This window comes from Erpetoichthys calabaricus, chromosome 16 (genome assembly GCF_900747795.2).
Source record: "Erpetoichthys calabaricus chromosome 16, fErpCal1.3, whole genome shotgun sequence".
In the NCBI taxonomy this organism is placed as follows: domain Eukaryota; kingdom Metazoa; phylum Chordata; class Cladistia; order Polypteriformes; family Polypteridae; genus Erpetoichthys; species Erpetoichthys calabaricus.
Genome location: NC_041409.2, coordinates 22,225,280 through 22,237,286, shown reverse-complemented (window position 1 = coordinate 22,237,286; position 12,007 = coordinate 22,225,280). Strand labels below are relative to the sequence as shown.

General features: G+C 35.3%; 1 protein-coding gene across 1 annotated transcript in view; it reads right to left on the bottom strand.

Moving 5' to 3' along the window:
- The window catches only part of dph6 (diphthamine biosynthesis 6), a 357,108-nt gene that overhangs the window by 192,018 nt on the left and 153,083 nt on the right, over positions 1-12,007 (bottom strand). Inside the window, exon 7 of the mRNA XM_051919800.1 lies at positions 5,693-5,787. Within this exon, the coding sequence (XP_051775760.1) occupies positions 5,693-5,787 (95 nt within the window). The remainder of the gene's footprint in view (positions 1-5,692; positions 5,788-12,007) is intronic.

Below are 12,007 nucleotides of genomic sequence, written 5' to 3'. Positions count from 1 at the left end.
GAGGAAGTTTCTGCCAAACCATTCTTTTAGATTTTTTGAACAGCCTACTGAAGTAGTTGACAAAAGCAAAACAAATGACATTATTTGCATTATTTTCTACACCAAAGAATAATTTTTAAACTAGATGCTGTTGGCAACCTACAACATGGATCTCAAGTTGGTTGACAAGCAAGAGAAAAATAGTACAAATAAGAAAACAATGCTCTGCATGGAGTGAAGTCACCAGTGGAATCATTCAGGGGTCTGTTCTCAGCATTTTACTTTTTCATTTATATTAAAGACATAGATTCCAGTACAATTAGTAAACTTATGAAATTTACAGATGATACTAAAATTGAAAGAATGACACACAATCAGAAGGCAACAAAAAGACTTCTAAATGCAGTTTAACTCTTTCAGGGCTGACGTTGACTTTTGTCAAAAGGAGGAGTTGACGATTGTAATCAACTGTAATCTGTAACAAAACCAATCGTTATTTTTAGTTGACTCTCGTTGCTAGAAGGAAAGTTAGCTTTATTGGTTTGACTGAGATTTCCTGTGCTCGTGTGAGTAGCAAGGCGCAAACAACAGCAAAAATGGCACCGACATCCGACGGGAGACCAAAGCGGATGCGTAAAGCAAAATACTCAGTGGACGATGTTTTGCCTATTGTCTCTGAACTGGACTATGACTTGTCGAACCATGATTTTGATACAAGTGATCGAAAACAAATGTGAGGTTCCAGCTTCAGCTGAGTAGTCCCCGGCTAACTGTGGTACTGACAATGTTTGCCATGGAGGACTGCCACTTCACAATGATAAGTGGTAGAATCCAGATTGCAATGCACAGCGACCGTGACCGCTATAATTTGTATTCTTAGCCTAATTAAATGAGGTGCTACTTCTCAGCTTGTGTGTTTTAGGGTCAATGAAGAAATTATAAAACTAAGTTTGGAAAATTTTTGTTAAAATGTAGTTATATGGGGATAATTTAGTTTTGTTTTGTTGTTTTTATTATTCACTTTTTACCAAAATTTTCATCCTGATTTACCTTCCACTTTTAAAAGCACAAATCAATGAATTCAAATGTGATTAAAGTACACAATGCAGACTTTAATTTAAGGGTATTTACATACATTTTTGGTTACACCGTGTAAAAATTACAACACTTTTTCTACATTGTGTGGACAACTGGCATCACGGGTGTTTGTGCTTACTCAGGTGGTTTCATTGCTTGATTAGTGTATGGTATAACATACCTAGGCTTGCCTCTGCTTACAGACTACCTGTAGTTGTCATTGTTCAACAAGAGGACAAGAGCTGTGCCAATGAAAGTCAAAGAAGACATTATGAGGCTCAAAAACAAGAATAAAACTATTAGAGACATCAGTAAAACCTTAGGACTGCCTTATTCAACTGTCTGAATATCATGAAGAAAAAAGAACAGACTGGTGAGCTCAGTAATCGCAAAGGGACTGGTAGAACAAGAAAGTCCTCCACTGCTCGTGACAGAAGAATATTCCATATGGTAAAGAGAAAGCCCCAAACACCTGTCCTTCACATCAGAAAGTCTGAGTCTGCTACTCGCAGAAGACTTCATGAACAGAAACACAGAGGCCACAATGAAAGATGCAGACCACTAGCTAAAAACAGGAGGACCACATTGGAGTTTGCAAAAAAGCAATTAAGAGAGACTGCAGAATTCTGGAAAAAGGTGTTGTGAACGTGCTAGACAAAGATGAACCTGTATCAGAGTGATGGCAAGAGTAAAGCGTGGAGATGAAAAGGAACTGCCCAAGATGTAAACCGTACCACCAAATCTGTTAAACATGGTGGTGGGGGTGTTATGGATTAGGCATATATGGCTGCCAAAAGTAATGGCACACTTATCTTCATTGATGATGTACTGTAATTACTGACGGCAGTTGCACAAAGAATTCTGAGGTTTACAGAAACATCTTTCCTGCTCCATTTCTATTAAATGCCTCCAAACTTACTGGACGGTGCTTCTTCCTACAACAAGATAATGATCCCAACCATATTGGCTAAGGCAACACAGGAGTTCTTCAGAGCTAAAAAAAATGGAAAATTCTTGAATGGCCAAACCAGTCGTGCATGGCATGTGTATGGTGAAGAAAAGATTTAAGGGTCAAGCCCCCAAAACAAGCAGGAGTTAAACATAGCTGAATTGGAGGCCTGGCAAAGCATCACCAGAGAAGATACTCAGCATAGCAGTCATTTGCATGCAAGGGATATGCAACAAAGTACTAAATATGACTGCTTTAATTTACTGTACCTGCCAATGAATGCTATGTCCCAAACATTACAATGCCCTGAAATGGAGGGACCATGTATAAAACGTGTTGTCAGTTCTACATGGTTTGACCAAATTGTATGCAAATACCCTTAAAATTAAAATCTGCAATGTGCATTTTAATCATGTCTGAATTGTTTTATTTGTAATTTTAAACTGTGCAGCAGAGGGTTAAATCAAGAAAAAAAATGTGTCTTTGTCCAAAACATTATGAAGGGCACTGTAGCTGCGGCATTTCATAATTCATTGTTGTTTACCCCGTGTCTGCTCTGTTTGTTTTTAATTATCATTTTTAGGGTACAATAAAGAAAACAGGATACACAAAAAAGGTAAAATAATAGGAAAATGACAAAAGAGAGTTAAGCATTTAAAGCTATAGAAATATTTCTAAAAATCTTATAAATGTAAAAATCATCACATCGCTGTGATTTTCTGAATGCAGAATAAGCTAATTAAATCGGGTCAGTTATAATCAATTATTGACTGTGATTCTGGCTAGAATAAAAACCTGTAGCCACTGTAGGTCCCCCAGGACTGAGCTTGTGAAGTTATTAAAAAGGCAAATAATATGTTAGGCTATATTGTAAAAAAGATTTGCGTATAAATCGAGGGATGTTATGCTCAGACTATATAACGCACTAGTGAGACCACATCTGGAGTATCGTGTGCAATTGTGGTCACTATGCTACAAGAAAGACATAGAAGCACTTAAAGCTGTGCAGAAGAGAGCATCCCAGGACCTAAGGACGTGTTGTACTCCAACAGACTCGGAATTACATGTGTATAGTCTTCAGCAGACTAGACTATGTGGTAACTTAATCTAGGTCTTCAAAATGATCAGTCATTTATAAAGTAGATCCTGCGACATTCTTTCATGTAAAGGCTGAATCACATCTTTGAGTGTCAAAGGCAGAATTCCTCAATATAAATGGTGAATGACAAACTTGACGACACCAGTGAAAATTAAGGAGAAGTGCATTTAGGGCTTAAGCCAAGAAGTATTTCTTGATGCAAAGAGTTGTGGAAATCCGGAACAAACTACTAAGACATGTACTGTATATAGTTAAAGCTGAAACCTTGACAACCTTTAAAAAGTATCTCTATGAGATGATGGAACAGTTTAGCTATTACCAAAAAAAAAACAAAAACCTGACGGACTGAATGGTCTCTTTTCCTTTGTCAAATGTCTTGTGTTCTTATTTCAATTAACAATAATTATCATGTATACAACCTTGCTTAGATTTCTTACAAAATTTTACTTATGAAAGGCAAAAACGGCCTATATTAAAAAAAAAAAAATCAGATTTATAAAACCATATGTATGTCAGGTTCCATGCCAAATTCCTCTAGAAATCTTAAATCAACTTAAAAGAATGCGTACGTGCACATGCTTTTAGACGCTCTCTTTCCATGTATGGTGTTAAAAAAACACACTTTGTGAACATTCCTGACCTAACCACAATATAAATGTGCCCATACTCCCGAGTAACATCTTTACTTTCAAACCATGGAAGAGCATAGGTGAAAATTTCACTGAATGTGAACTTGAGGTATTACTGACATTTGACAAAGTTTAAAGAATGGCCAGCGGCTGCTGCTCACCCGCAAATGGATGCACGATGTTACTGAAATAAGTATCAAATAAAGGGTAGTTTTTTCCTTAATTTTTAAGTCCACAGTTAGTGTAAACATGTTACACTGTGATGCAGTGTTAGTGCTGCTGTTTCAAACTAAGGAGTCTGGTGGGAAGCGAACAGATGCTCCCTTCCTGTAGGGAAGTCTTGATGAATTTGCTTCAATTTCCTCCCACAGTCTAAAGACATGCAGATTACATGAACTGGTGATGCTAAATTGTCCCCTGTCGTACACCCATTGCTTGCTAGGATAAGTTCCAGATGCCCCTGCCCCAGATAAGCAGGTTTAGACGATGGATCAAAAAATACTATAATCTGTCTGACCCAAAGCAACTCCAACTTTCATGTCGCCAATCCTTGAAACAGATAAAAAAAAAAAACACGCAATGCACAATTTCAATTATATATTAGTTCACGGTTTCTGATTTACCTTCAGAGAGGTAATTTCATCTTGCAACAGCATTTTCCTGTTTTACACTTCTGACAACAGCTTCTGTTGGTATACAGATCCTGAAGAGTCAACACAAGCAGTTAAACTGCAGTGTTCGTGGATATGGCTTATGCTTGCCTGTGCAAACAACGGTGGAGCAGTCTGAGCACATTTCCATCACAAGTCGCACATATCCATCCATCCATTTTCCAACCCGCTGAATCCGAACATAGGGTCACAGGGGTCTGCTGGAGCCAATCCCAGCCAACACAGGGCACAAGGCAGGAACCAATCCCGGGCAGGGTGCCAACCCACCACAGAAGTCGTACATATCTCAGTTGCAAAATATTTCAAAAACAAAAAATGTGGCATATGTCTCTTTGATGAAGGAAATACATAACAGAAAGCGCTTCAACCTTCAAATCCATGAACTGAGTCATACAATACATACATTTTCTAACTTATTAAAATAAGAAAATTCTTATTTCGCCCCATTAAAATCCATAAACTGGCAAAATTAAATTTAATTGTTTTCTGTAATTTAAATTATCATTAATGATATTTGTGTCCTTTTTATGTTGATGACTGACTTTAGGGCAATACAGACACCCTAGTGCACATTTCACAGCATAAGCAAGCTTTCTACATGAGACCCCTGGGCGAGCAACACTGAATGCTGAAAGACTGCAACTACCTCAGTGTCAGAAATAAGAGAATAATAATCGGAACATCTACATGAAAAAGCCAACTGAAAAAAATAATGATGATGAAAATCTTAAAAACCAAACTAAACCTTCCCCATGCAATATACAGTACATAAATGCTTGGCATATTCTAATAAAAATTAACTGGGAAATCACACCTTGCTTAATTAGGCTAAGAGTTCAATTAACAACAGAAATGTACTAGAACACACACCTGCAGCTATGTGGGGTCTCCAGGACTGAGTTTAAGAACCACTGGTGTACAAGACTGAGAGTTGATGTCCTGCCCTTGTGCCACTGCTGCTGGGGCAGCTTTTGGAACATAGCAGCTCTGTATACTTCAATTAGAAGTCAACGTAACAAAATGTCTTCATTAGAGCTGAACACAACAGTTACTCTGTTACATTATAATTAAATGAGGCATGTGTCAAATATCATAGCTACAATTAATCTCTTAATTCTTTTTAAAGTAGGTCTGGAAAAAAGACAACTTCTTACTGAAATTAAATATACAGTATACATTTTCTATTTATTAAATACTGTATAAAAAATATTGTCAATGCCTTTACATTTGGAAATAATGCACATGAATTAAGTAAGTGCCAAATAAAACTGACCAATTATATACTTACATAACAATTTTCTTCTTAAACAAAGGGCAATCCAAAGTTAGCGTTTCATATTCTCCACCTTCCCCACATACATGAACACCATATTTCTTGGAAAGCTTTAAAAAGAGCAGAGATTCAAATTCAGACTTCAGATTAGCTTCACATATGTATATATACTTTATCATTCTAATCTTTCAGCTTATACTATCCATTCTTTTCTAAACCTGATTTTTCTAGTTCTAAATCTTAGTGGCATGAAGCCTACATCTTTAAAATAAATGCAAAAGAGTAATAAGCTCTGGATATACTAATGGGAAGCCAAATAAAAAAGTTGAGATATCTTAAAATGTAGTATAACTTCATAGCTTTACTTCATGATCCTGAAGTAGGTCCCTGCTTATTTTTTTAAAATAAAATCAAATTTATATGAATTTTAATTTACATAAAATGCATTCTCAAATATTTCACACTGCATTTTAAGGTATTGAAAATGTATTTCAGGAAACATTTAAAATTACTGAATGTAAAATTTGATATTTTCCTGTCCAGTCTAGAACAAAATTAAAGCAGAAATTTTGAGATATTTGGGAGTCTGACAATGTACTGTATATATATGAAGTATTTCAAAATTACTGTGCATAAAAGTGGTAATTCTGTTATAATTCAGATATTTCTAAATGCACAGGAAACATTTCATACATCCTTCCTTGTATTTTAGATATTTCAGAATAATATTCAGGTAGCTTTAAATAACATTTTCTGTTGCAACCAATTTTACCATTTAATTCCTTAATTTGACTAGTCATTATTTTGATGGGGCGGCACGGTGGCGCAGTGGGTAGCGCTGCTGCCTCGCAGTTGGGAGGCCTGGGGACCTGGGTTCACTTCCTGGGTCCTCCCTGCATGGAGTTTGCATGTTCTCCCTGTGTCTGCGTGGGTTTCCTCCCACAGTCCAAAGACATGCAGGTCAGGTGGATTGGTGATTCTAAAATTGGCCCTAGTGTGTGTTTGGTGTGTGGGTGTGTTTGTGTGTGTCCTGCGGTGGGTTGGCACCCTGCCCAGGATTGGTTCCTGCCTTGTGCCCTGTGTTGGCTGGGATTGGCTCCAGCAGACCCCCATGACCCTGTGTTCGGATTGAGCGGGTTGGAGAAGGAATGGATGGATGGATTATTTTGATGACTGAAAATTACATTCGACACATCTAAAATATATGTCAAGGTGTTCCAGTGGTCAGTGCTACTGCCTCAAGGTGACTATGTCTGGGCTCATTTCTGCACACAATAACTGTCTTTATGGAGTGTGTGCTCGATCCCTAAGTCAATGTGAAGTTTTATCGGTTCACTACAGTTTTCCACGGTGGGTTCAACTTTTTTTGTGAGTCTGGGTATGTGCATGAGAGGGGGCTGTGATGTACTAGAATACAATTCCAAAGAGGGTTCCTGCCTTATGACTGGTGCAGTCAGGACAGGCTTTGTCCCCATAGTAGTACTGAATTAGATTAAGTGGTTTTGAAAATATTAGGTTATTTCTACAATTTAGTTTTGATTAGTAAGGATTTGATTCAGAGATATCTATAATTACATTTTGACTAGTCAATATAAGAAATGAAGAAATCTGCAAGTCAATTTTCAATAGTAAAAACCGAGAACCTTCGTCAAGTGACTTTGTGACAGCTTTCAATTAGAAATATGTGTAACTGCATTTACAATTATCCAAATTTTGAATTACAGATATCTGTAATTACATTTTGGCTATTTAAAATTGCTTTGTAGATATTATTATTTCAAATACATTTAAGATAAGTTTAATTCTAACTTTGACTAGTCAAAATGTAATTAAAGATAAGCAATTCAAATATGTAACTGAAGGCACCATAAAAGTGAAAATGTACATAACATTTAACTATTAAAAATTAAATCACACATATTAGCAATTCTGATTCTGAGTAGTCAAAAAATAATTGCAGATATCTCAAGTATGACTTGACAAAAGATGTTAAAACAATGTACAGTACACGCATTTTCATTTCTTAAAGAAACCTCTATTAGTGTCCTCTCCTGTGGCCTTTGCAAAATAGGTTTTAAACAATTACAGATAATTATAAATATCTTGGAATTTATCTTGATTCTCATCTTATCTATACGATCCATATTCAATAATCTATTAAGAAACTGAATCAGAAATTCTTTTTCATAAAATTAGACCATATCTGCCTCTTACTGTCTCCACTACTTATGTACTTCCAGGTTGTTCAACTTTTCACACTTTCTTACTAACTTCCAATTTAGTCTCTTACCACAAAAGATAATTATTGAACCACTTGAAAGGCTCTATAACAGAGTTGTGTTGTATTATCCAAAGTTAGGGCCTTGACATTTTCTAACTAAATAAGTAATTTGACTATCAGATTTTACTTTCAACTTCAGTACAAACATCCTTCTCTTATACCTTGCAATTTCGTCCCATGATATAATACCACACGTTGGGAATATGCTACAAAGGCTATCACAAATTAACTTAATCCTGTAATAAGTTTTGAAAAAATAGTCCTAGGTAAATATCACTTTATGTGTTTAACACAGAAATCTGGAACAAAATTCCCCAATATATTAGTGTTAATATCTCTTTTACTCATTTTAAAACTATATACGGTTTCTGCTTCAATGGAAGGACTGTGATCATTGATTTGTTTTCATTTATTTTCTAAATATTAATATTTTAAATACCTCATAAATTCTCTTTTTCCCATGTTTTGCATTTCTTACTTTGTGTTTTTGGTAAATTACGTTGTTGTAATACTTGAATACTTCTAGGCAAAATCATATGTCTTGGTGATTGTTGTTGTTTTATTTAACGTACTGCAGAAATGGAAACTTACTGAAAATCTAAACTTAACTGAGTCAGACCAGTAAAACTGTAATGTTTTATAGTGTTACTTTTATTTTTTAGTGTAACTTTTCCTGTAAAAATAATAAAGATACCTCAGAGAGAATGGGAGATATTTAATAATGCATTTCAAATGTCTCAAATGTGAGTCAAATCGAAGATATTTTGAAATACACTTTAAGACATCTTTAATAAATTTTAAGATATCCTGAAATATTGCAACTTACTCATTTTGAGATATCTTACATACATTTCAATAGATATCAAAAAGATATCTCAAAATACCCTTCTCTGCATATCAAGATACTATAAATGTATTAAAAAATAACCTGAAATAACTTCCTGGTTGACTAATTGAAGAAAAAAATCGTAAATTTTACTGAATATCATTTGTATCTCTTTTAAAATGCATTTATCTTAAGATTTATTTCACAATATTTGAAAGTTCATTTGCGATCTAAAAACAAACATTATTTCAATACATCTTGAAATGAATTTCTGCTACCTTAATGTACACTTCTGAGATCTACAGTATGTGTAAATCATTTAAAGATAATTTGAAATATGCAGGGTATGATTGAAAGATGTCTGCAATTCATTTAATGGTATCTTTAAATGCACAAACAACTATTTAGTATGTATAAATAATTGAAAGAAACAGGACGGAATATGACACAATGTTAAAGATAACTGGAAGTCATTTCAAGGTATCTTTACAATTCATTACAACGGAATGAAATTAAATGTGTTAAGCCAAATAATTATATAAGCTATCTGTAAATAATTTAAAGATATTAGTAAATAGGTTGAAGATATGTTTAAAATACTGAAGGTATCTTTAACTTAATTTGCAGGCATCTTAATTACACTTGGTATCTGTAAATGATAATCAGATTTGTCACAGATATTTCAAAGAGAACAGCAAGCCATTTTAAGATATACTGAATTGCAATGATGGCATTTTAAAAAGCATATCTTGGATTTTTTTCTCTGGTGTTTCTAAAGCATCGAATGAAATTGTCGGGCTGCCAGCAGAGGTACTGCATAAATGCCAGGGAAAGAAAACATGCACCAGACTCCATAACAAGAGAAGAAGGTGACCGTACCTGCCTTCAATTATCATGAGCAACGCAAGATCACTAGCGAATAAAATGGATGAGCTGATCACAACCCAAAGGGAATACAAACTCAACAGTCTTATGTGTTTCACAGAGACGTGGCTTAGAGCTAAAACACCAGACAAGAAGGACCAGAGCAGACTGTACTTGCTAAGGAGACTAGGTCTTTTGATATGTGTAGCAAGCTGCTGGAAATGTTCTATTATTCCATCATTGCCAGTGGGATGTTCTGCTGTAGTATCCTGGGGAAACAACCTGAGCTCAAATGAAGCCTAATATCTTAACTAACGTATCATGATAAGCTCAAACGAAGCACAGTGACTTATCAGGAAAGCCTTCTCCATCACAGGATAAACTCTGGACACATGGAAGCTGTTTACCCTGTGAGTACGACAGCAAAATTGGACGCCACCATGCAAAATCCCCTCGATGAAGCACTCTCTTTGGAGCATTTTTAGCTAAAGACTAATTCCCCCACCACAGTGTGCTAAAAAGCACCTCTTTAGGCCTTTTCTGCCCACTGATATCAGCCAATTCAATGCTTCCAACAAATGTACTTGTTAAGTTTATTTTTTATTTATTTATTCATTAATCGATTGATTGGCTGTATTATCTGTCCTGTAAGTCTGTATCTTTATTTTTTTATATTTCTGCTGCTGTATTTAAATTTCCCCATAGGATTAATAAAGTTTATCTGATTTAATCTAATATAAAGTCCATGTCAAATTGGACAAATTCTCCAGTGATTTTCAATCGTAGACTTCATTTATATCATTTTAGTGAGTTGGAGAAAATTGGAAGGGTGCACTTGCAAAGGTCGACAATCTACTCTGACATACCCAGTGACTCACTCCAGCTACTCCAGTTTGATTTTGTTTTTAGTCATAGGATCAGGCTCTATGCATTAGACAACCAGTGAATGCTCATCCAGAATTACAATGCATATAATGCAGCTATCAGGATAAAGAACAGAAGTATTTTGTACCTCACAAACAACAGAGAAGCTCATCTGATGTTTTGCAGGTTAAGTATCACAACCAAATTGGGCGAAAAAAACCAAAATGGCAGAGATTTTGCATATGTAAACATGACACTGATGTAAACACTGTACACTTCACTGTAAATACACATAGATACTATGGATTATTTTTCATTCAAAAAACATTAAATAAAAACAGATCCCTTTCTGAATAAAACTGCGCTTTAAACCTGCAACTTCACAAGTGTTAAGACATCTATGGACAAAGCAATTAGCGACTTACGGTGTCAATCTGTAAGTGCTGGTATTCTGATGAATGTTTAATCAAATATGGAAATACACAGGCGAGGTAGCCATACATTACTAACAATAATCACATTAATTTGTTGTTTCAACCTGAGCCTTTGTAAATGTGATGTTTCTGTACTTGAGCAGATCTTGTAATGGACAGGATTAATTATGTTATGATGTGAATTACACTTCATAGCTCACAGTGTTATAACACATATCACATTGTATATTAAAATCAAGTCTTTTTACTGTTATCACATTGTATTTAACTAAATGCTGGAGATAGAATATAAAAATAATATGTCAAACCATTCTCACAAATAATAAGAACAGTAAATAGGTTAAAGGTCACTCTTATCCAAGGCAACAATCTTTACTCCCTACCTCCTCTTCCAAGCCCCACCTGAACCTTATGTAGAGGAAATTCAAGGATATTACAATCGGGTATTTCACTGTGTGAAGTAACCATAGTTGAGAGAATCTAAAACTGGGTGCAAATACATTATGAGGTCTATTATTACACTGTATTTGCTCAAAATGATAAAAATGTGTATTTATCATGAATGTCATGCATTCTTCCGGTTATCTGTCATTTATAATATTCTTTATCATCTGGTCATTTATTGCACTAATCTAAGACTTTGTGGTGTTCAGTCTAGAACTTCATAATGTTCAAATATTTATTCACTGAACTGGCATGATGTATAAACAGATATTTCAGCAGGATGTATGGATACCTGCAAACAGTGTGACGAATAATCATATACAATCAGTGACTACTTTGTATATATACCTGCTTGCTAAAGCCAATACGCTTCTACCCCAAAACTGGTAGTCATGTGTCTGCAACTCAATATATATTATAGCATGCAGGAAAATGAAGCTAAAGGGGCACATGATCACCCAAACCAGAAGACTGATGATCAGAAAAGTGTTGTCTAATCTGACGAATCCCAAAGATGTTAAAGTTAGCATTGGGCATAAACAGTATGAATCCACAGATCTATCCTGTTTTTTGTCTTTGATACTGCTGGTCGTGTTTGCACAATGACATGGGGATGG